The sequence below is a fragment of the Hippoglossus stenolepis genome, chromosome 22, assembly GCF_022539355.2.
Source record: "Hippoglossus stenolepis isolate QCI-W04-F060 chromosome 22, HSTE1.2, whole genome shotgun sequence".
Taxonomy (NCBI): Eukaryota; Metazoa; Chordata; class Actinopteri; order Pleuronectiformes; family Pleuronectidae; genus Hippoglossus; species Hippoglossus stenolepis.
The window spans coordinates 16945476-16971262 of NC_061504.1; the positions used below are offsets into that span (position 1 = coordinate 16945476).

General features: G+C 43.9%; 1 protein-coding gene across 1 annotated transcript; it reads right to left on the bottom strand.

Moving 5' to 3' along the window:
* Window positions 1-319: 319 nt before the first annotated feature.
* Window positions 320-25787, bottom strand: creb3l2 (cAMP responsive element binding protein 3-like 2). The gene is given in 13 exon segments (XM_035147870.2): window positions 320-2231; window positions 2934-3168; window positions 4407-4536; window positions 4638-4737; window positions 5636-5704; window positions 6041-6099; window positions 6462-6608; window positions 6720-6922; window positions 7348-7426; window positions 7516-7694; window positions 7697-7786; window positions 7870-8116; window positions 23350-25787. Coding segments are annotated over 13 exon segments (1716 nt in total). The 5' UTR covers window positions 23449-25787; the 3' UTR covers window positions 320-2152.

Genomic DNA, 25787 nt, shown 5'->3' on the forward strand with positions numbered 1-25787 from the left:
GAGATAGAGGCTCCTCTGTGGAGCGGCGTGTTAACCATGAGACTCGCCTCCGTCCTAATGCAGTTTGGCCTTAACTTAATTTCAACTTGTGAGAAAAATGCTTTGAAGCAAACAACAAATTATCGTCATCCACTGAAAGAAGCTTTTTCGGTTTTTCTACGTATTATTTTTGTTTTTCAAACAGCATTTACATTTTTTTATTTATTAAATAAGTCAGTGGAGGGGTGTGGCCTGAGTCTGGGATGAATTCAACCCCCGACTTCAAAACTCTATCAACAATCCAACGTGAACAGAACACACAGGAAGAGGAAGTCTCTGCTTTTACTACGGAAAATACTTTATTCGTTTGAATGCAAAAAGACAGAAAGACTATAAGTCACGTGGGCTTTACACAGAAGCAACACAGAAATGAAATCTGACTTTGGAAAAACGCTCTCAACTGGAGGGAGCAGGTCGTGAACATTTCAAATATGAAACCAACATCTCATCTTGTGTTTTCTACAGCGTGAGGAGCGTGATGCAGCTCAGACAACAGACACGGGTGAATTGACTGGATATTACTACATTTGTATAAAATGTCTGGTTTGGTCTGTAACACACACGACAACACGTCTGTAAAACACTTAATAAGAACAGATAAGAGCCACGATGACCTGCAATCATCAGATGATCAAACCAAAACCCAGAAACAAGTCGAACTGAAGCTAAGGCGTCTCACGTTCATGACAGAAGGAATCAAACGTTGGTTTTAAACTGCACATCCCAGACACATTTAGACTTTTTTTTATTTATTAACAACTCATATTTACAAAAATAGATATATCTTTTTTTTATTTCTGGGAAGAAATATGTTTTTTGGTAAATGCTTTTAAAAAAAGAGCAGATGAAGACTCTTGGAGCTGACGGTGTGCAAAGCGAGGATTAGAGGCCAAGCGAGGTGAGCGCAGGAGGAGAAATCTGTGGCTCCATCTTAAAACGTCTTTTAAAGCAACAGCTCGACATTTTGGGAAACGGTTTTGTTTGCTTTCAGTGAGAGGATTGATTCCTCCTGCACGAAGCTGGAGGAGCATCTGGAAACAGCGAATCCCAGGAAGTCTTTAATTAACAAGTTGATATCATTTATTAATTAGTGAGTTTTAAAAAGATGCAGAGTCGTGTCTGCATCGAAAGCAAAATAAACTTGTTCCCAAAATGTCTCCGGATGCGTAAACGTTATTTTAAGGTGAAGTTTGCTACTTGAAACATGTGGCTCTGTAAAATGCATTTCATGACCAAAACTAAAAAGAATATGTACAGAAAGAAAAGTCTCAAATATTGACCCCTGATTCGCACACAGTCCAAATGTGTGAGGCTCCGCTCGCAGGGTCCCCACGTGTTTTTGCAAACCTCTGTAACATCTGTACACACACCCCCCAATATATAATGACGCTTATAGGTGTGAAATGACATTTGATCTCCAGCTGCACTCAAATCAAACACTTTTTCATTCCACCAAATATTTCAGAACGTCTCCGATTTTTCTCAAATAAGCGCAGGAACCCCCGAGCTGAGCCCTCGACGCGGGAAAACCTCGAGTCAGCTGAAGGAATATGAACAACATATAAAATAGCACAATAAAATAAATCGTAAAACACAATAAAAGTATCAAAATGTGATAGACTGTACGGAATAGAATTAAAAACATTTAATATTAAAACTAGAAAACAAGATTTCTATAAATACAGAGGTCCTCGTCAGTGTCCTGTACAAACGCCTCACCTGTCGTCTCTTAACACACGTTCCATTGGAATGAATGTCGCGCTACATTTGGATCGTTTTTTCGAATTTTATCTGAATTTAACAGCGTTTTCATGTCGGGTCAATTAGGACGAATAAAACTGACTCACGTAAAAACTATTCAGTGCAACTTTTACTTCACAACGGAAGGCAACCAGTGCCCCCCCCCCCCCTGTCTTCTTATTCGTATTCGTGCTACTACAGTGTATCTGATTGAACAGAGATGGCTGAAAACATAAATGACCTTAAATAATCAGCAGTGGGAACAACTACTGTATGAGGTTTGCTCCAGGACACTGAACCATGCTCCAGAGGGGGGGAGGGGTCAAAGGTCAGGATGGGGTGTGGAGGAGGTCGGCTGGGGGGGGCGTCGACCTCAGGAGGTCTCGTTGACCGTTCGCTCCAGCTCGACCACTTTGCTGCGGCTCTCGTGCGTCAGCTGCTGCTCCAGAGACCTGACAAAAAGCCAAGAGGTGAGATGACGTCATCGCATTCTGAGCTTTCATCACATCTGTAATGAACATCTGGATCAGTTGTGTGGGGGTCAGGGTCTGAACGACAGGGAAATTACAATCAAATGAGCACAATGTGAAATGGATCAGAGACAGAGATGACACACACGAGACCACAGAGACGGAGAATGACTCAAAAAGACCACAAAGAGACAAAGAGACAAAAAAAACAAAAAGTAATGATGACAAGGACAAAGAAAGACCACAAAGAGACAAACATGATCTAAAAGAAACAAAAACATTCCCACAAAAAGACAAAAAAAGTCTACAAAGACAAGAAAAACGACCGCAGAGACAGAAATAATGACGACAAGGACACACAAAAGACCACAAAGAGACAAAAATTACCTAAGAGAAACAAACAAATTACCACATGGACATAAAATGATGACAAAGAGACACACAAGACCACAAAGAGAAGGAAGATGATCACAGGTTACATATAAAAAACGGGTTTTGTGTTATTGCTCGGTCCTTGTTGTGTTCACACTAGACAACGAATCCACGAAATAACAGGATTAATCTGATTTATCATAATCACTTCTTCCGCTCCACAGATATTAAATCCCCTGATCTCCCTGTGTTGTTTTCTGTTGTGTTGTTGTGTTGTTGTGTTACTATGTGTGTGTATCTGTGTGTGTTTACCTGTGCAGGTCGAGCAGCAGGTTTGTCGGCGTCTGCGTTTCGTTGTTTTTACTCATGAAAGGTGGGTGTGTCTCCGCCCTGACTGGCTCCACCACGAGCTTCTGCTGCTCCGAGTGACGCCACGCCGCCATGACGACGGCCGGCTTGTCCTCCCATTGGTCGGGATATTCGCCGCCGAGGCCGAGCAGGTGCGGCTGCTCGTCTTCGAAGGTCGACAACAGATTCCTCGACTTCACTGAAAGAGTTAGAACGATTGTTTTTCATTAATTATTATTTTTTTATTGGTTATGATTAAATTTGAAGGTAACTTTATAATCAAGTGTTAGAATATTAGACTTTAAATAAAGATGGACGACATGACAGCTTCCAAAAGTGAAGCCAAAGCATCTGGATCGCCCCCTGGTGGCTGGCTGCAGTATAGATCCTAAACCCCGGCTCCTCCATGTTAGTACTTGGGACATGGACAAGTGTTCAGTGGGAGGAAGTGGAGACGTGTCGTCCATCTTTATTTACAGTTTATGGTTAAAAGTATTTAGACTGAACACACCCAGTGGCACCAGTCGACGATATAAACCCCACACTCTCACACTGAAGTACACAACGTCCCACACACACTTATATATATTTATATATATATATATAATAATATAGCAACACATGTTATTATCTCATATTTGAAAAACAGTTCAGCCCACAGTGTGTGTGTGCGTGTGTGTGTGTCTGTTTGTGTGTGGGCAGGATGGGACAGGACACTGGATTTGATTTTTAAGAAAATTGTATCTGTTCTCTATTATAAAAGTGTGTGTGTGTGTGTGTGTGTGTGTGTGTGTGTGTGTGTGTGTGTGTGTGTGTGTGTGGGAGGCAGTGGAGAGGATGCAGTGAAAGGTCAACTCCTCTAATCAGTCTCTGTGGCTGTTATTGCTGCTCTGTAGGTGGAATCTGATTATTGCTGATGTTCTAATGGACCTCCACAGTTTTACAGCTGGGAACTAATGATTCATTACAATGGAAACAGCAGGACGGGTCAGGTTAAACTCTCAGTGTGTGTGTGTGTGTGTGTGTGTGTGTGTGTGTGTGTGTGTGTGTGTGTGTGTGTGTGTGTGTGTGTGTCCACTTCCAATAATGCATGGTGCTCTGTTTACCAGGAACACAGATATGAGAACATGTAGGTAAACAGATATATTGTGGTTATATTGACGACAAAAGTGTGAGCGACCGCAAATGTCAATGCTTCATTAAAATAAGTGTTTTTTTCATTCTTGTATTCCATATTTTTTCAATTAAAGCAACGGTGTGTAAAGTTTCCTGCTGAAAATTGGAGATAAACCAATCACCAAAGTTAGAAGAGACGTTCAGGGAAAATGTTCTATCCCATTTATCTGATTTCACGTTTTATTGCATAGTTTTATCACAGTCTCTCATATCCAAGTTTAGAACTATGTTATGATGTGTGTGTAGTTTGTGTGCACCCACCTGTGGCCGTGTACGACTCTTGGACCGACAGCTGCTTTGAGGCGAGGCCTGTCTCAGTGATGGTGGAGCACGGGGTCAGACTCCCGGGGTAAAAACTCCCCAGGAACAGAGAAAAACACAAAACCACCACCTGCACAGAGAGAAAGAGGGGAGGTAAGTACACAATGACTCACACAAAATCATCACACACACACACAAACACACCTCACACACACACACACAGTATAGTACCATTAAACACGATGATGTCTGGGTGCCAGCCATCCTGCAGGACTTGGGGACTTTGCCGGCCACCAGCGCCTGCAGAGACTGCAGCTGCTGCAGCAGAGACCTGGAGGACACACACACACACACACACACACACATACATTAGATACACACAACATAACACACTGGTCCCATACAGTATGTGCATTTCTCTTTCTCTTCGTTATTTACTCTGCATTTATAGGTTTTGTGTAAAGAGAGAGGTTTCAGCCTCTTACAGGAGAAGATCTGCTGAAGTTTTAATGAGTTAATCTACGACGAAGCAATTTGATGAAACACAACTTTACAGAAAATAAGCAACAAAGACCCAAACAAATAAAACCTGGAATTCTTTTGCACCACAATCTATCATGAGAATTGAATATATTTATATGTAGTTCAAATGTTTGTGTAAAAATAAACATGACTGGTGTCTGTTCAGTGTTAATGTCTCTTACTCAGCATCAGTCAGATTCTCCACTGAGGTTTTATTTGTATTACACACGCACGGACACACGCACGCATGGACACACACACACACACACACACACACACACACACACACACACACACACACACACACACACACACACACACACACACACACACACACATGACAGTGACAGTGAAGACCACTTTAACCACTGAGTGCAAACAAGAGTGAAAACAGCTGCGTTCTAGTCAAGTCAGATGCACTTAACACACTCACTGGGTATAACACACACACACACACACACACTAACACACACAGACACACACACACATTGAGCATTTTACATGAAAATAGCCTCATGATTATTTATGGCTGCAGCTGAGCAGATGCAGAAGCTTTGGACTCGGCATCATTTGCAAATAATAAGATTCAGGTTCATTGTTTTCCTGTGTTTCATAAAAACAAACACCTGAATGTCCTGAAGCTTTGTGCCTGAGTCACACATCTGTGAACATCTGTAAACATCTGTTCTCGTGTCACGTGTTCTTACTTGTTCGTGCACTCCAGAGATTCCACTTTCATGCGCAGCTCGTTGTTTTCGTTAGAGCAGTTCTCCACCCTGTGGTCAGACAGGAGTACTGCAGGGTCAGTGTCCACTCGCATGACTTTATAACAACTGACTTCTCTGTTTATTGCATTTTATTTGATGGAGGTGACATATTTTCTCTTTTTCTTTTCAGTCTACAGGAAGTTACAGCGAATGAAGGTTAACTTATCAATACATTTACTTTAATTCTGCAATAAACAAAGAGACTCAGGACTCAACATGCTCAAGGTGACGATATCTAGAGTCTAAGTGATTCAGTTTGTTCCTGCAGACACAGTCATGCAGGTGCTTCAAGTCTTCTTCATTCACTTTGATGAAAGGATGAAGAAGAACAAGATCGGGACTCACTTCTTCTCCAGAGCGTCCATGTACTCCTTCTTCTTCCTGCGACTCTCCTGAGCGGAAATCTGACGGAGAGAAGACGAAGGAATCGAATTAGAGAAACGATCGGTTTGTTTAATGTGTTTGAGGAAATAAAATTCACTGATGTTCACTAAGGTTTAATATTCCTTCACGTCAGGTTTAAAAACAAAGAAGAAAGAGAAATAGAAATATTTCTGAACAATATCTTTAGATTTATCAGTGTGAAATGCTCTGATGAGGTTTTTACACTGAAAACCAACAATATCATGAATATATTTGTGCATCTGAATAATAAATAACTCAAATTATATTCAAGTTGAGGTGTTTTAATAAGCGGGTATTGAACATTATTTAAAGAACACACGTGTCAACAAGCTGATGAATGAGTCGAGTCTGTAATTTGTACCTTATTCTTGATTTTCCTGCGGATCTTCTTCACCGCCTTCTCCTCGGCTTTGGTGAGCGGCAGCTTGGTGGGGACGGGGTAACCTTCAGCTACCAGCGTCCGGCGCTCCTCCTCCGTCAGGATCAGCGGCCCTGAGCCCTGCAGCTTCTACACACAGGAATGAAATGTACAAATTAAATACGTCAAACAAGAGAATCGAACCTGAACTCCAGCCTCTGTACATGTGGTACTTCTACATTAACGTGTGTCAGGGCTTACATGAGCGGCGGTGAGCAGGGGGGAGTTGGACAGGGAGGAGGCGGCCCGCGGCGCCACCTTCAGGCTGGCCTGGGACGGAGAGGGGCTGGTGGGGGAGGTGGGGCAGGAGAGGCCGGGCGGAGCGTGGACGGGGCTCTGGCTGCCCTCAGAGTCGCTGCCGTGGGAACTGGGAGGAGTGGGAGGCATCTGCAGGGACTCCAGACCTGAGAGACGGAGAAACAAGGAGCAGAGGTTAGATCTCATCTGGGTGAAAGACACAATAATTTAATATTAGATTCAATAGTATAAAGATCGTTGAGAAGCTTGAATATTGAATTTTGAATATTTTGCAAATATATATTCGATAAAGACAGAATCTCCGTGAACATGATGCATCGTGAGAAAAGAAAACTCTTCCCACTGAATCTAGACCTATAAACCTTTATTTTCTTTTTTTCAAATTAAAAAAACATTATTCACTTCAATGGGAATATTTCATATGGTTTCTAATGTAAATTTGTGTCTCTGCTACTTTTACTTGTAGTAAACGAGTTGAACACTTGATCTAAACTTGGATGTGAGGTATGTGAACAAATGGCCACCAGGGGGCCTCACAGCTCAGGAGGAAGAAGAGAAGAGAGATTCTGACCTTTGGGGGAAAAGTTGAGGAACTGATCGACTTCATGAGGCTCGAGTTTGATCTGAGGGACGATGCTTTCCTCTTTGATCTGCAACGGAAAGAAGAGGAGGAGGAGGTGAGAAACAATGAAGAGTAAACATTTCAGTTTCTGTCCATCAGGAGTCTCTGGCCTCTCACCTTGATGCTCTTGCTCTGGTTGTGGCTGCTGACTGTGGCCTGAGCCGGGGCGGCGGCGGTAGCGGCGGCAGCGGTGGCGGCGGCAGCGGGGCAGGGGCGGCAGCAGCAGGGGCCGAGGGCCCTCGGTTGTTGGGGCCCCACGCTGGAGGCCAGAGACAGGGAGAGGCTGGGGAGGAGGGAGGAGTCTCACACAGGAGGCCGTCCATGGCGTCCATGGCGTCCATGGCCTCGTCCTGCTCCATGGGCCAATCGGCCGAGTCCCCGTCTGATTCTGAAGGACAGAACGCGTCAATATGGAGTTTGAACATATCAGCGAACACCCCCACCCTCAGTGAGTACGACTCTGTGTCTCACCAGCGTCGCTGCCTTGCTCTCCGGTCAGGTGCGACAGGGGCGACTGCGGCCGACTGTCCCCGCAGAGCGAGTAGCTGTGCTCGGCTGTGATGTGGGGGGGCAGGGGCGAGGACGGGGACAGGTCGCTATCGTCCTCGTCGCCCTCCATATCCTCCACGCCGCCCCGCACCCCGGACAGGAAGGGGTCGCTGAGGAGCTGACCCAGCAGGGCGTCATGTGACAGGTCGTCCAGCAGCTCAGAGAAGTGCTGGAGGGGGGGGGGGAAAGAAAATATTCTATAAACAGACGGAAATATGAGTTTGATCCCGTCGGAGACGAGACCACGAGCAGGAGGAGACGGGTCCATAATTATATAAAACTACCACAAATACTGTAGTTAGTCTGTGTGTCTCTCTCTGTAATTAGAGACACAGTCAGATTCTTCCCTTGAAGTTTCCCTGCTCGCTCGGCCCCCTGGGAACCGTAAAGCAGCCAATCAGAGAGCTGTAAAACTGTCTCTGACTCGAGATGCACCAAACCCCCCACCAATCAGTGTGTGTGTGTGTGTGTTTCTCAGTGTGGTGACACTTTTATAAAACACACCCAGACGTTTACAGATGAGTCCTCCTCCCATAATCCTCTTCTGTTTTCAACCCCCCCGACCACCAACCCCCAGCGTCTCCTTCATCACATTCCTTCTGCTGCATTCCTCTGAGTGTGTGTGTGTGTCTGTGTGTGTGTCTATGTGTGTGTCTGTGTGAGTGTGTGTGTGTGTCTGTGTTCAGGTGTTGTGACTAGAATAAACAAAAAGCAGCCAAAGCATAACCAAGGTGCTGATGTGTTGATAACACACTGTATACATGTGTGTGTGTGTGTGTGTGTGTGTGTGTGTGTGTGTGTGTGTGTGTGTGTGTGTGCGTGCTAAACAGCTGGATCTTCCAACAGGAAACTCGTGTTTAAAGCCTCTAATTACTCGGCACTGAACAAATCATCAAGTCTTGACTTTAACTTTTACTTAGGATTATAAAGCTGCAGTTAACTTCAATTAAAGAATTATGTCCCCAATTAGTCGAATAATTGATAATTGACAATAAACTGATTCAGTTCCCATCAGTGTAGTTTGGATCATAAATTAAAAATGTATAGGTATAATTCACAATAGTTTACAATATAGTATGAATACAGAAAGTTATATATGTATATAAATGGGTTTGAAATCACAATAAGAAGTGTGGAAGTTTGGAATAATATAAAATAAAAAGTATATAATGTCGTCCATCTTTTAAAAACAGTCTATGGGTTAAACTCACAGATACTTTGGATCATTTTTAACATGTAACATGTTTTCATATTTTCTATTCATCTGTTTTGTTGAAAATAAGGATTGAATCATGTTTACACCCATATGCAAAATAGTTTTTTATGGGTATCGTGGTATTTGAATACAGCGAGACAGATTTTTCCACACAGGGATCATAAATCTTTCTTACAAATGTGTGAATCTCTTGTGAAAACAGCAAATTTGTGTTTCCAGTCGCGTCCTCGCTTGAACTTCTGATGTAACTTGAGTTACCAGGCAGAAAACTCTGAGCGCGTCCAATGAGCCGCGTGGAACCGGTCAGCGTTCAGCCAATGAGAAGGAGCTAAATCGTTTAAATTAGACACAGATGAAGTGAAAGAGGAGTTTCCGCTGGTTGAGAAAATAATATCTACAGTTTTAGTTACGCAACAGTCAACAAAAGAGGGAAGACAACGGAGGGATGGAAGAAGTGAGTGAAATCAAGATGGAGGACGGGAGGAAACGGGAGGAGGAGGGCGGCCCAACGCCAAACATGTGGCTTCGATTACAGACGGAGAAAGAGAGAACTTGACTCGCAGCCTTTTCACTCAGTGACACACACACACACACACACACACACACACACACGCACACGCACACAAGGTGAAATGACCTCTTCACCTCACAGACACACAACACACTCCTGCTTTATGTTCCCCTATATGGCCCGATTTCAGGCTTCTGTTGTGGGGAGAGTGTGTGTGTGTGTGTGTGTGTGTGTGTGTGTGTGTGTGTGTGTGTGTGTGTGTGTGTGTGTGTGTGTCTGTAATGCAAACACTGACAGCGCACCAGTGAATCTGCTCAGGGGAAGAGAGGAGGACAAATATTTAAACGTTTCTCCTCCACTGGGTTCGCCTCCAACTGTCGTGATGAATCAGTCAGTGGATCTAAGTGAACGTGCACGAGCCACAAAACCCGGCACATCACGGAAAGACATTAACAGCAACTTGTTGCCCCCCCCACCCCAAGCGTCTCCTGGCAACAGCTAAATCTCCACGGTTACCGAGAGCCAATCTCGTAGATCAAACTGTTGCTGATATTATTAAACCTCCCAAAAGAAATGGACAGTTCTGCTCTGATGATGATTGTGATTCTAAATTCAGCTCAAATAAATAAAAATACAGGTTGAATCAAATATACAATGATTTCCTTGTCTCTATAACTTGAGCAAACATTTGAGTATTTTCTGGTTTTAAATGTCAGGATGTTGTTTTATCTCGTCCGGCCTCAGGAGACTAAAGGAAACTGAGACTTTGGGTCAAGCTCGAAAAGAGGAAACCAACACGGAGATGAGAAAAGAGAAAAGGGCGTCGTTTTGAGACGGAGGAGTAATTACACACCGAAACCACGTTTAAATATAAGGGACGTTTTGTGGGTTCAGATCTGGTTTACGTGACCTTTGACACCACTTTGCTCTCCACAGCCTTTCTCCAGTAAAAACCCTCCTGAATGTGGACGCAGATAAATACCAGGAGGACACAGGGAGGTTGTCGTTGTGTGTAAGGACAAGAAGCGTGTGGAGGTCCGGCTGCAGGAGAACGGAGACACAGGGAGGTTCTATGTGCTGCCTGTCATTTCTGCAGAGTGTGTGGTTGTGGTCGAGCGTGAGTGTGTAAAGAAAAGTAAAGAAAATGCGATTAAAGGGCAAGTCGGCCGACCTGCAAGTCACTGACTGGGTGTAACTCATCACACACATACACATACGCACACACACACACACACGCACACACAGACACACAACAGAACCCTCTTTGTCTCTGCAGCCCAACAGTGACGTGTTATTTAGCGGCTGTAACGTAACACTCTCCAGCTGCGGGACTCAAGGAGGTGAACAGGGGAAACTGGGAGTTTAAACTGGAACTGGGGTAAAACAACAGTGGGTCACTGACTCCACTGAAGGAGCAGCTCTTTCTCAATAACATTTTGTCCCCCTGAGGGACATAGAGCCAAGCAGAGGACGTCGCTGACAGGACAGATTGTGATGTGTTAATTCAGGTCTGAAGACAGAGGAGAGAGAGGGGGAATTCTTCGAGCTGCAGAAATCTAAACCAAACCAAACCTAAAGCAGCTGTAGTGACGGTTTAACGGTTAAAATAAAGAATCTCGCAGACTTGTCAATAAAAGCCTGTACAGCTGTGTGGGTCAGTAGTTAGCAGCTGTGTGGGTCAGTAGTTAGCAGCTGTGTGGGTCAGTAGTTAGGATGTGGAGGGCGGAGGATGTGTCTGTTCTAACCCTTAATGACCAGAAGTTTACTGAGGAACCGAGGGGAAGGGGAGAGTGTGATGATGTAACACCTCCCTCCTGGAAAGACCAGATGTGAGAAAGTCGGCACACACACACACACACACACACACACACACACACACACACACACACACACACACACACACACACACACACACACACACACACACACACACACACACACACACACACACACACACACACAGGCCTAAAGGTCATCGATGTCAAGTGAATTTCCAGCTGAGAGTGTGTGTGTGGGCGTGTGTGTGTGTATTCATGTGTGTACCTTGCCCTGGATCGATGACGCACAAACTGCAAACACACTAATAAAAAAGGCAAACACACACACACACACACACACTCACTTAGTGTAAATGTCACGACTCAACCCATTAGGTTTTTTATTTCGGTGTAACCTCAGTTCATGGAAACATTTACTGAATTCTGTTCATGTTGATGTTTTTAATGTTTAAATGTTTAAATGTTGTTCATGTCGTTTCTTCTCGTTATATAAACTGTGACATCATCATCATCAGTAACTTTATCAGCCTGCAAATCTGCGGTTGTAAATGTTATGAAGTTATAAAATATGAAAGATAAACTTGTACCGTGTATTTTCAGTTTCTAATAAGCCCAAAGGAAAGGTTGGGAAGTCATTACGTTTGATATAAAAGTGAATAGCTCATCAATTAAGGTTAATTTCAATAATCGAAGTTGTAAATCTTATCATCATATTATCGTCTCCTCCTTCTTTACAACTCGTTATCAGCCATGTGCTGAACCTCTGCCCTGTTTGTTAAGATGTTTTTGGGAGAATCTTGTGAAATCCAGTTCCTGGAGCTTCCCACCGTTCTGAGCGAACTCCCACAAGCCTCCAGGATAAAGAGCGATTTGCATATTTGAGCCTCTGTGGTAACTGTGTCGTCATTGTTCAGCGGCTGTAAGACAAAGTGCAGCGAGGAATGCTAACAATGTGCGTGAGCTGTGTTAACACTCAAAGTACACGTGTAGATACTGTATCCGCAGAGCGGCAGGGATTCAAACCCTCAACACAAACACAGGAAGCTTTGGTTTGAGCAGCTGAGACGGACGGAAACAACACAACACTGATGTTTCTGCGTTTAACACGGCAGCAGCAGGATTTGACTCACTCATAGAAATCAGTTCCATAAACGTCTGATTCTTAAAAATCAAAGGCCACGAATTATTGGTTAAATTGGTAAATTGGTTTTGGTTTTATTACCATTTACTCTTTTATTATCATATACTTTCAAATCTTTCTGAACTTATTAATCCTTTTTTAACATTTAGTTCTATTTGATTTGATGATATTATTTGATATTTCAGGATTCCATTGTCTGAGGAGAACTTTGCAGGAGATTCTTTGCTTCGTCCCTCTCGTCCCGTTGTTATCTGAACTTTCTCGGGCGGCTCTCACTTCCTGTCCAGACAGTTGATGGATCTGGGTCACGGCGGGTCGAGCTCTCGTCCTGGTGAGAACCGGCTCGAGTCCTTTATCGGAACGAGAGCGTTCTTGTGAGGCGAGATCACTTTTCTGGCCTGAGCGTCAGTGAGTCAGAGGAGGGAGATCGCTCATGGCTGCGATGAGACACCATGGAAGGGATGATGTCAACCAGACGAATGTGTGTTTGTGTGTGTCTGTGTGTGTGTCTGTGTGTAGGAACAAACAGACGTGGATACACACACCAGAAGGGAAACACAAACATGAGGAGGTTTGTGAGGTTTATGAGTTTGTTCATCAGAAATGAAGCTGTCACACACAGAACTGCATCGTGTGAGAGCTGCAACACTATCCAGACTGCACACACACACACACACACACACACACACACACACACACACACACACACACACACACACACACACACACACACACACACACACACACACACACACACACACACACACACACACACACACACACACACACACACACACACCAGATAAGACCTATGATATCAGAAACCCTCTGAGGTCTGTGGTTTGTCTTTGTGCCTCACACTCACACACACACACACACACACACACACACACACACACACACACACACACACACACACACACACACACACACACACACACACACACACACACACACACACACACACACACACACACACACACACACTCCTGTTCACTCTCATGAACGTCTCACGGTTTCAGACATTTTGGTTGTTTTTGACCACATAAGTTCAAAATATTCAGTTTGCTTTGAAAAGAAAGGACGAATGATTCAGAGGCCGGAACGAGGACGTTTTAAATTGAACAATAGGTCAATTATTAAAGTAGGAAACGTTTACCTCATTATTTCGTCGCACAAAAGAACAGGTTGTTTCCTGATTGAGCTGCTTAAAGGACATCATTACTTTTATGAAGGGCCTCGGCCTCAGGGCAGATTTTCTCCTTTGACGTGGGTCAAAGGTCAGAAAGACGAAGCACACAGAGGTGCATCTTGGGTAAAAAGGACGGACAAGTCAAAAGGCAGTAAAAGAATCCAATTCAAAGCTCCTGAATACACAAAAAATACAACATGTGTGTTGACGTGTTCACCCATTTGAATCTGTTCTGTAAACACAGAAGTGGCGGAGGTGGAGAGATGCTTAACGGATGTAAACAACAGGATGTGGGAGAGAGAACCAGGAGGCGTGACCTCCAGCTGGGCCGTGGAGTCTCCGCCCACAGGCCGTTCTGAACGTGACAGGAATCACAGCTGATCCATTACGAAGTTTCACGACTGAAGAAAGTAAAAAGCTTTTCAAACGTCGGAGCCAACGACAGGAAACGTGTTTTAAAAAAGGAAGCAGAGAGTTCACAGAGTCAAAGTTCAGAACTCTGTTGTTATCCGAAGGCCGCGGTGCAGATATGACAGTGCACGTGTTTGTGTGGGTTCATGCGTGTGTTCATGTGTGTGTGTCTGTGTGTGTGAGGAGCAGAAGTGGGCACAGACGGAGACGATAAAGAAAAACAGACGCACAACAGAACAAATGGAAACAACGTCTCCTTCTCTCCCTTTGGGTCCCTCTTCTAGTAAAATCCCATCCTGCTCCCCCCGTCTGCCCCATGGAGCTTCCCAAAACACACACACACACACACACACACACACACAGTAACACAAACTTTCCAGTCTGTCACACCGACCTATCACTGAGCACCACCCCCACGCTTCCCACACACCGACCCTCCAGATGTTATGAAAGACTTCACCAGACAGAGGTTTGGACATTCGGGCCGTTTTAATAGCTGCATGAGGAAAAGCCTGCTGGTTTATATATAAATATATTTTATATACATTTACAAGACACAGTTCCAGTGTTTGAAACTAAATATTTTTTTTAAACTTCCCCTCCAATAAAGTACACAAAAGGTTCGTGGCTATTTACACGACAACGCCCAGAAGTTCAAAATAAAGCAGAAGGAATTAGCGCGTGTTATATTTCTATCACTGCCGATCGGAGCCGATAAAAACCTGCGAGTGACAAAAGCCAGATGTTAGTTGGTGTTAGTGGGTTTATTGACCAGTAGAAAACAGGCCTCACATAAAGTTCTGTACTGGAGCTTTTCTTTATGAGACAACATGGATGTGTTTCTTAAATATTCAGAGTCAATGAGCTGATTTATTCTTTTAAAGATTTACGTCTTCAGCAGGAACCAGTGAGTTCAGGGACGTTTCTGGAGACGACCATCTTGTTGGGTTTGGTCTCTTGTGGAGTTCAGTGTTAAATGATGTGACTTGAAATGTATACTTTGTTTGTTTACAGGAAAACGCCTTCAAGTGTAAAACACCATGAAACTAACAACTGACTTTCTACGTCTCTCTCTCCCTCTAATCCAGCTCTCGTCCTGTGTGTGTGCTTGTTAGAAACTGGGTCAACACACACACACACACACACAAACACACACATAATTCATTCCATGTCTCCACTGTAACACTGACCAGTCATCAAGTGCAACACACACACTTCCTGCCGCTGCACAACAACTGAACTCCGTCACACCTCTCCTCACAGTTTTAACATTTCCTTTTGTATCTCTCACATTTTCCTCCCGTCAGCACAAACGTTTCCTGTTTTCCTCCTTTGCACCAACTCTCCATCGCTTCAATCACCTCGACTCAACGAGCGTCGCCTGAAATTCGAACTCTCTGAGAGTGAGAAGATTCGGTGGATTTATTTGAAGCTAATCTGACTGAAAAGACAGATTGATCAAGTCCCTTCCTGTGTTTTATCGGCTTGTTTGCTGCAGGATTCAAACACTGGTTGTCACGATGACTGACGGTCTGTTTCCATGAAAGGATTCCTCCGTCCACCTCCTGCTGAATGCTGGGTAAAAGAACTGGGTCAGTCTGGGTCTCGCTGGGTTCCCCATAGTGAGTTTATTAATCCGACCACTTGGTGAAACTTGTTTGGGCGCCGCCGGTGTTATGATGGGAGCAGTCTGAGGCGGCCGGTTGCCAGGCAGAGGAATGTCTTTGTTTATCCTGAACACGTCACACACACACACACACACGTGCACGGATGGAGAGAGGCGTCTGTCCGATGGAACCAGTTCACGTAGGAGAAAGGTGTGATGCTAGGGAAGGTTAGGTTACATAAGAACGATTCAAGGTTTTAAACGTTAATATTTCTCATGTGAGCATCTTCAGCAGCCGACTGCTCCTGCGAGTTATTAACGTTGACACCAACAAGCTGCTCTCAGACCTGCACTGAACTCCAGATAATCTCCTGACATTCTCCGGAGAACACAAATGTCCGAGTGAGAGTCTTTTTATAAGTAATAACTCCGGATAATGTCCAAATGAACCTGAAGAAAACAAATATCGTGGGTTGAAAAAGAGGAAAAGTTGCAGAAAATACCTGGAGCAACCGACTCAGACATTTAACTTCTCACATGCAGAACCTCCGGAAAACTTCAGGAACACGTCCAAATGTCAGTGCAGGTCTGACGCAGGTTTATTGAGTTTGAGAAAAATAATTTATGTGGAATTTTTGAAGGAAAAAGGAATCAAGACGTAAAGGGTTGAATAAAAACATAGAGTAGGAAAAAGGAAAGTTGGAGGGAGGAACAACTCGGAGGTTAAGTTGCTGTTTCTTTGGGAAAATCAAGCAATGTCTCTGGTATTTGACACGAGAGCCAACTCGTCCCGGCTCAGCCTGCAGGAGTCAGGCAGGAGGGGGGGTGAAAGGTTAACGAGACGACGGATGAGGAGGTTTCTGTCGTCTACGACTCTGGATGTTTAACTGCGAGATCTATAAAGAAAAACAGAAGTACAGCGTGTCTCGCTGTTTAATCTTCAGTTTACAGGCTTCACGCTCTTTCATGTTCAGAAGCTGAGACGCTGCAGCTCGTGCTGCGACGGCTCCGAGTCGACTTCTGTCGAATCTGCAGCTTTAAAGTCTGTGACGGAGAATCCTGATTTATACCTGAGGTGGAACAACTGTAGACTCATCCTTCAACCTCAGACTGCAGCAGGACGAGGAAGAAAGAAAGAAACAGACGACAGGAAAGAGTGGAAGAAAGAAAGAGAGAGAGAAAGAAAGAGTGGTCGTGTGCTGGATTCCAAACTGCTTCTATATAAAACTGCTTCCAGGCTCATTTTAGGGCTGAACGTCTTTAAAGCACTGAGCCGTGTGTTAAGCCCACTCCCTGCCACAACCACACACACACACACACACACACACACACACACACACACACACACACCCTCATTTGAAACCTTTTATGGAGCCTAAACCAAAGACAGGGGGGGGCGATGAGACAGAATCAAGAAAAGAGAGCGAAGGGGGCAGACGGATAAATTTAGCTTTGCCTCCAAGAAGGAAGGCTCCTGTGGATTTTCCATAATGATCCCTCTCACTCTGATTGCTACCTTGGACTCGCCCTCAAATGGCGGCCTGCCTGCGGCGAGCTGACAGGCCGAGTCCACTTCCAACTTTCAGCGCCGGGAGAAACGTTGCATCAGACTGGAGAAGGAGAGAAACGTGTCCGGGACGACCATGTGCGAACCATGTGAAGGCTACCGTCGGTTTCTGGAGTTGAGAGAGTTCAACGTGGGGAAGGTGGATTCGATTAGAGCGAGGTCGGAGAGAAATATGTTCCCAGATATTTTAATGTCATCAGGATGGGGGAGAGCTCAGGGGAAGAATTTAAAAACTATGTGAAGATGAAGGCCGGGTTCAGGTTGGAGCAAAGGAACTTCAGGATATATTGAAAGGTCTCAACTTAAAAAGTAAAACCCTGGGTCAGAATCAGAATCAGAATCAGAAGCATTCATTCAACAAATAGATGCAAAATTTAACCCTTGTTCAACTCGAATGTCCCTCAGCATTAAAAGCCAGGAGGTATCGCCTGAGAACATGTGCATATCACCTTTCAAACTCTGGTTACAAAGTCATTCACAAGCTGAAACTGGAGAATCAAAGGGAAACAGGAGGAAACAACGAAAAGCAGTTTGAAGATCAGACGACATTAGAGCAGAAATATGAGTAAGAATGTTTTCAAAAATCATCACTAAGCTCCGAGTCAGGATCAAATCAGAGAGTTCAAACCTCTGCTAAGGCTCAACTTCAATCAAGCTGCACCAATCATAGGCAGGTGGATCCTTCCCAACACAACATATCCCATGATTCATTGCGCTTCTGTGACAAACAGGAAATGGCGGCAGGAAGCGAGGCGAAAGATCAGGACCTCCGAAGGACGCGGCCCCTGACGCTCGCCCGTCTGCAAACCAATCAGAGTGGAGGTCGACGCAGCCCACGCAGGTGATGTCGACAGGACGAACGTATGTCAGACTCAATTCTTTAGTCCCTAAACAACAATGTGACAACAGAACTAACAAATGGAAACTATGGAACAAACACGTGAAGCTTGTTCTGGATTTTCCGGTGTGAAAACGTCTTGAAGCAGGAGGAGGCGGAGTTTGACGACCAGTTAACTTGCTGGATGGGTTTTTCTTTTTTCCTTAAAAATGTGGTTTCGGGCTGAACAGGTTCTACGTTTACCTGCTGCTGAGCCGCAGTCGGCTTCAGGTCGGTCAGCGAACAGACTCCAGGAGCTGCTGCGCTGTACGGACACGTGGAAACCAGGATAATCTCATTTCTTTTCAGCTTTTATTCTGACAATCTCACCTCTTTCAATATCAAGGTTTCCAAAAGCCCTTTGTCATTCACTTTGTCACAAAGGACTTTCAGACCAACCTGAAGATCCGGCACCACACCTGCAGTAATGACACCGTGTTTCATCACCACACACACACACACACACACACACACACACACACACACACACACACACACACACACACACACACACACACACACACACACACACACACACACACACACACACACACACACACACACACACACACACACACACACTCAGCTGATAGACGCCAGGTCGAGGTGATATGTGGAACAGTGTATACAAACCACGGAGACACTTTGACCTTTGACCGCTGATCAAATGTGAGCGATTGTGAAAGTGTGTTGTCGTTGATCTGCCCTCCATATAAAACTGGAGTGTGTATATATATGTGTGTGTGTGTGTGTGTGTGTGTGTGACCGTCTCGGCCTACACACTGACACTCATGTTACAGCACGGACACACGGACCATTCAGACGGAGGCAGAGCGAGGCCACCGGCGAGCAGGATGCCCTGCCCCAGCGGAGAACAGGCTCTGCACTGTGAGCACATGGATCAAACTGTTTGCTCTCAACGCTGCGTGTGTGTGTGTGTCTGTGTGTGCGTGTGTGCGTGTGTGTCTGTGTGTGTGTGTGTGTCAGAATGCACAGCGTTTATGAATAAAAGCGTCGAACCACAGCTGGAGTTAGATTTATGGAGCCGAGGACGCCGGGTGTTATGTAAGCAGACACATATTTGCGACGCCCTGGAGCATGTGCAGAGCAAATAGACTCTTCTCCTCGGCAGGTCCGACTCTGTGCGGACGACATGTGCCGAGCAACACGCCATGTGTCCTTTGGCGTGTTGCAAGTATGAGCAAGTGCAGGAAGATGGAATTTAAGTTTGTCTCTGTGTCTATTTCCCGAATGATCCAGTTCACCTCTCACAGGAGGGATAATACAGTGATGTACATTTTATATTTCTGTGTGATTTGGAGACACAATCTATTCACAAAGACATTCATCTTCTTCAGGTGTTACACACAAAGTTGAAGTAAGAAAAGAAACGATTACATACAGAACTATAATATCTATAGATTGACTTGATATAAATAAGTTTTATTTAGGCTCATTTCAACCAAAATGTTCCTGGAACTTGTTTTCAAAGCTTCCTGCAGATCGTAGAAATGAAGAAAGTATGTTTTTGATAGCGACTTGATTCATCGGCTGATTGATTTCACCTTCTCCTTTGTCAACATCAAACAGAAGCATTTTAAATATCTCTGACTCACTCGCTCCCACTTCAAAGAGGGATTGTGTCTGTCACTGTCGAGTGACAAATAAAAGAAGCTGACGCGTCTCCACCTTCACTGTGACGCTGCCGGGTGGTTATTTTAAAACCTGAGGAACTTGATTATGGTAAAAGCTGAAGGAATTGCTGGGAGGGGCCTGAACCGGCTGATGGGAGAAGCAGGCGCTGAGAAGGTCGACATTGTTGTGAGGAATCCCAGGTCAACAAACCCCCGGAGAGAGAGAGAGAGTGAGACCCGACCCACGGCCGGGGGACGACGCACAAAGACTCAACAGTCTGTTTCTCAAGCTGCACCTCATTCAAACAGTGTTGGCTTTCACACACACACACAGACACACACACACTATTCATGCTTTACTATATATAGAATATTCACTGTGCTAACAAGAGCATCTTGGAGCTGCCTCTTCACACAACCTGTCTTTTATAGATTTATATTTGTCTCCTTCTCAAACACCTGGAGGAAAAACCCCTGGATCCACGTTCGGGGTCTGAACATCGACTGTAAACAAAGATGGACGACGCGTCTCTACTTCCTCCCGTTGTACAAAAAATGTTACCAAAATAATGGTGTTTCGCCATCTTGCGGTTTTGACGTCATTTTGAAGTCAAGGCTAGTGATCGTGGTGAGGAGACGTGGTATCAAGGTCCCGCCGATACACGTCCTCGACCAATCACGAGTCCGTCTCAGCTGTCAATCATGACGTCTGTGTTTAAACCTGACACACATTGGGGTTTCCGACCCGAACCTGATTTAGTTAACGTAGCTCCACTGAGTTTGTGTTACTCTGTCCCTGACACACATGTTCATAATCCTTGACAAAGACGTATTCAACATGTACTTTGACTTTTTAGTTTGCTCCATGTCCCATCTGTTAACATGGAGGAGGTGGGGTCAGCCACCAGAATAAATAACTAATAACTGAATAACGTGGATCCACATCAGTCAGACTCTTATGAGACTTTCATGAACTTCATTTCAGCTCTTAACACGTCTCTCAGCAGCTCCAGTCACTTCCTGTTTATTCGGACACTCATCTTGGGTTTTAGCCTCTTGGCCAATGAGCTCCTGGATGATTCTTCCATCTTGAGACAAATCTGTTATAACAATAACCCGGTTTCCTCTGGAATCTGATCAGAGAGCAGCTGCAGCTCGGAGCAGATACAGTCTGAAGGTATTTGACAGAATCTGTGGCCTCAGGACTCGTTTGGAGGACCCACATTCACAGCTTCAACACAAGTCTTTACCTGTCTGCAGCTTTTCATAGGAGAGGGAAATGCCACTGAGCGCGTGTGTGTGTGTCTGTGTGTGTGTGTGTGTGTGTGTGTGTGTGTTTATGCACGCGCACACTGTCTCAGACTCCGACCCAGTCAGCCTCTGTGGTGTCTGATTACCATCCTGCAGGCCAGCTGGATTTTTCCCTGTAAACTCAACCTCTCCTCCCATCGTCTCCACACACACACACACACACACACACACACAAAATACACACAATATGTGCACAAAGTCGCACTCACACACACTGTGTGTCTCTCTCAGACCCACACCCACAATCCTCTTGGCCCTAAGTTTGGCCCAGAGACACATAATATGCTGCAACACACACTTCAAGTTGCATAACTGAAAGTCTTTTAAAAAGGTCCACCTTTTAAACTTTCCCTGTGTTTAAATAAAGTTTTGAATCCACAAGAAGAATTAAAAACCCAGCTCCATCTTTACAGATCTCTTTAAATGTCCTTTAAGTCTAAATTCACTTTCAGTCGTATCCTTGAAAGTCGGAGAAACAAAAGACACCTGAACTGATTCGGAGTAGTGATGCCAAACTGCTACTGGAAATAACGGTGGAAATAAAGAGCGTCTTTGTTCAGCGCCTCTCTGCAGCTTTAAAGAACAGTTTGTCTTCCTCTGAGTTTTCTGATGCAGCTCGTCTCAAACCTCAAGAACTTTCACTCCAGATAATTACTCTCGTCTTTATCTGCAGCTTCATTTCACTGCACAAATCAAAAGGAAGTAATTTCATGTAATTTACAATCATTTCAATATAAGTTTCAACTTGAAGACGCTGGGGATTTGACCTCAGGCTCCACTTCTCCCTTTAACCAGCACCTTTCTGTACAATCTAATATAATCGTTTCTCTGAGTCTTTTTTCTTTTCTTTGCACAGAGTCAACTTCTCTTCAAAGACAAGTTCACCTTTAACTTTAACTCGCTTTGTGCAGGACGTGTGTCGGCACGTGTTCGTGTTCATCACTCACACAATTTGAGTAAACTAACAGTAACAGATGGTAAATATTTGAGCAGAAAGTGACTTCGACAAACTCGTGTTTCATTAAAATCCACAAAATAATACTAAATTAACAGTAAAGATTCCAGATTTTGATTTAAATGGAGTGTGTGTGTGTTATTAAGTGAACTGGGAGGTGTTCAGTCACACAACAGGAGGCTCTCATCTAGACTGCCCCCCCCTCCTATAAATAAACCTGGAATCTAAGAGCACACTGGGTTTTTTATTTTGAAGGAACTCCAGTGGTTTTCTGTACCGGCTCAAGTTTGAGAAGTTCAACAGGGTCGTCACTAAACGTTTCAAAAGATGTAAAAACCTCTGATCGTCATCAGAAACTTCTCATATCTTTATTTTATGGAGGTTTTGTGTCTCTGGTCGTCGTCAGGGAGAAAAATCTCAGGAGTCAAAGACGATATTTAGTGTTTCAGAGCCCAACCCCCACGAAGTGAGTCAAGACCCCCACTGGAGAAAAGGAGCAAAGTTACTGAAATCTTTCTTCTTCTATAAATCTGATGATCTTCATGTCAGTGAAATTAAAAGTATAAGTCAAATGCAGCGGCCTCTGTTGAGATACGACCTCGACTGAAATACTTCCTTCAAGTTTGAAATCTTCAAATAAAGCTGCTTTGTTTTGTCTTTGAAGAAGAGAAAACTTGAAAATGAAAACTTTTAATCTGCTTTCCCTCTTATTAAACTGATGATTACTACAAATAGTCTTTGTTTGCAGCCCCAGATTTCAGTGAGCATCAAACTCCATATGTTCACATCTTTAACATCTGTATCACAGCTTTTAATGACTTTGTGCAAAACTGCAAAAATATTTTACATTCTTGATTCTTGAAGTTTAATTATAAGTAAGAGTATAACAAGTTTAAATGTCTGTCATGTTCAAGACTTTCTGAATAAATAATATGTTTAAATGAGAGGGAAAGAGAGAGAGGAGTGAAATTAGAGTGAGACACAGTCTGACTTGCATCCTGGACCCCAAGGTTCAGGTTGTGGACGGAGAGCCAGGCACTTCACTTCCCCCCCCAACACACACATTACGAGTGAGAGATATTCCAAAGCCAATCAGGAGATCGATCACTCGCACACGCTCCGTCCTCTTCCCCCCCATCAATCAATCAATCAATCCATCCATCCATCCACCCATCAATCAGTGGAACCTGGTGGATAACTCACGTTGGTGTAGAGCACCGAGTCGATGTCTCCAGTCTCCGACAGCTCGCTGAGGTTCCTGTCCCAGTGCAGGAAGGTTTCACTGCTGTCCAGGATCTCCATGGTTCCTCCACGCACACACACGCACACACTCTCAGGTGGATGTGGTTGTTCCTCCTCCAGCAGAAGAAGAAGAAGAAGAAGAAGCAGTGAAGTTTTGTTGTAAACAGGTCAAACTGGAAACTCCTGATCTCACTCCGGGAGGAATAAAGTTTCCAACAAGTTGTCTGAGCAGCAGCAGGATAATAAAACACAGATGTTGGGAGTCAGAGAGTCGCAGCTGCAGCAGAGTCCGAGTCGCGCTCCTTCTTCTCCTTGTTGTTGTTGATCATCTCGTTCTGTCTCAGCGTCCACAGCTGCAGCCTCAGTTTCTCGCTTTCCTCCTCCTCCTCCTCTTCCTCCTCCTCCTCCTCCTCTCAGCCCAGACACACAGGAATGTGTGGGAGGAGTCACACACACCCACAGACACACAAAATACACATTTAAAACACACACACTTTCCCTGGATCAATGCACGTGACAGATATCTGTGAGCAATTAATTCAAAACACTAGAAATTGAACCTGAGGGTAAAATATAAAGTGATTCGTCTTTTCCAGCTGTTTGAGACACGAGTGTCAAGTAAGGATATTTACACACTAAGGTTTCCAGTGTCTGATTTCAGAATAAAAGTCTCATTCACCGTTTTCAGGCCACAACGGTTCAATACATGACAAACACCACAACTACAACTTCAATAACAACTACTCCTACAACTATTACTACTATAACCAATAATATTGATAATAATAATTAATAACCTCAATATGCTGATGAAAAATCATGTGATACGATAAAAAGCTCTGGAAAAGTTACCAAATGGACCTTTTATGAAGAAACTGTAGTTTGACTCCAATGTCTAAGGTTAATAATCATGGATTTATTGTTGAGATATTGTATTTACACTTGTACATTTTGTTTTGAGTACTAACATTTCAAATTAAAGCTTTAAATATAACAGATGCTGAGGTGACGCACACTTTACAACATATTCTTCATATGTTTCAATTTAGATGTTTAAAGGAAAGTTAAATACAATTCTTCACACACAATGAATGTGTCAGGTTAAAGAACAGTTTACAAACTTTTTATTTATTTCTATATCTTATATTCTATGCTTTTATTCTTACCTTTAAGTCCGTACTTCCGGTCTCTCTCTCTATGACGTCTCTTTAACTTGACTGAATCCACAGGTTACACCTACCACAACTTAAAGCCCCGCCCACATAACTCAGGTCTGACCAATCAGATCTCTCCTTTGTTTAGAGTCTGCTTGTAGCTCCGCCCTCCAGCGGAATTAACTGGCAGATGACAGAGCCAATCAGGAAAGTGTTTGGAGTTCCTGTGACCAATCAGCGTAGGCCAAGAATACCTTAGCGCAGAAATCCGCCCCCGTTGTCAGGGAAACAGCCAATCAACGCCCGGCAGTGGAGACACTTGCAAATTAATATAAACTCTATTATTTTTAAATATTAGTTGGTACTTTATGTAGTTTGAAATCCATGTTTATGCAAATAAATGTAAATTTTCTTCTTCTTTGTGTTTCAAATGTTGATTACATGATTTATTTGTAAGTTATTTGTAGATAAATGGGAAACAGGAAAAGAGCACAAAGAAAAATACTCGATAATAAAAACCCTGAAACGAAGCAGCAGAGTTGAGGTGAAGCCGACGACCAGGAAGGAAATGAGAAACAGACGTGTGATAACTGAGAATAATGACACCAGAGAAATTAATCTGATAAGAAGAACCAACGTGTGATGTCTGTGCAATAACCTGCAGCTGGAACTCGACTCAGGGACGAAAACAAACATCACTCGAAAGTGATTCTCCTGAATTTACATGAGTTTCTGTTTCTCTCTCTGCAGCTGAACCTTCGGATCTGGGAGACATTTGCATTTGTCCTCGAGACGACTCAGAATAAAACGACTCGATATGAAAACGAGTTTCTAAAAGAAATCCAGATCATCCGATTCCTTCAAGATGCTTCATCAGTATTCTGAGGTCACATGACGGAGCAAATTATCTTCTTACACAATTTGTTCACGTCTGAGCAGAGACTTGAGACAAACTGTAAACACTGAAGCAGCGCTGGTGGAAAATCTAAAGTTTTATTCACTAAAGTGTAACAGCAGCTTCGACCCTGATGAAATAAAGTTATAATCAATGGTCTAATTCTCTGGAGGCTGCTCTCGAAGAAGAGTCGAGTTCACTTCGGTGAATCTGCTGCTCAGAGCTGATTGTTTTTACTGACGCGTGATGTAAAAGATCATTTTTCAACCTTCTGAGAAAACATTTAATGTCGAAAAAGGGAAAATTACAATTTGTGGAGTTAATTTGACAAGTGTTTGCTCTTTGTTGGA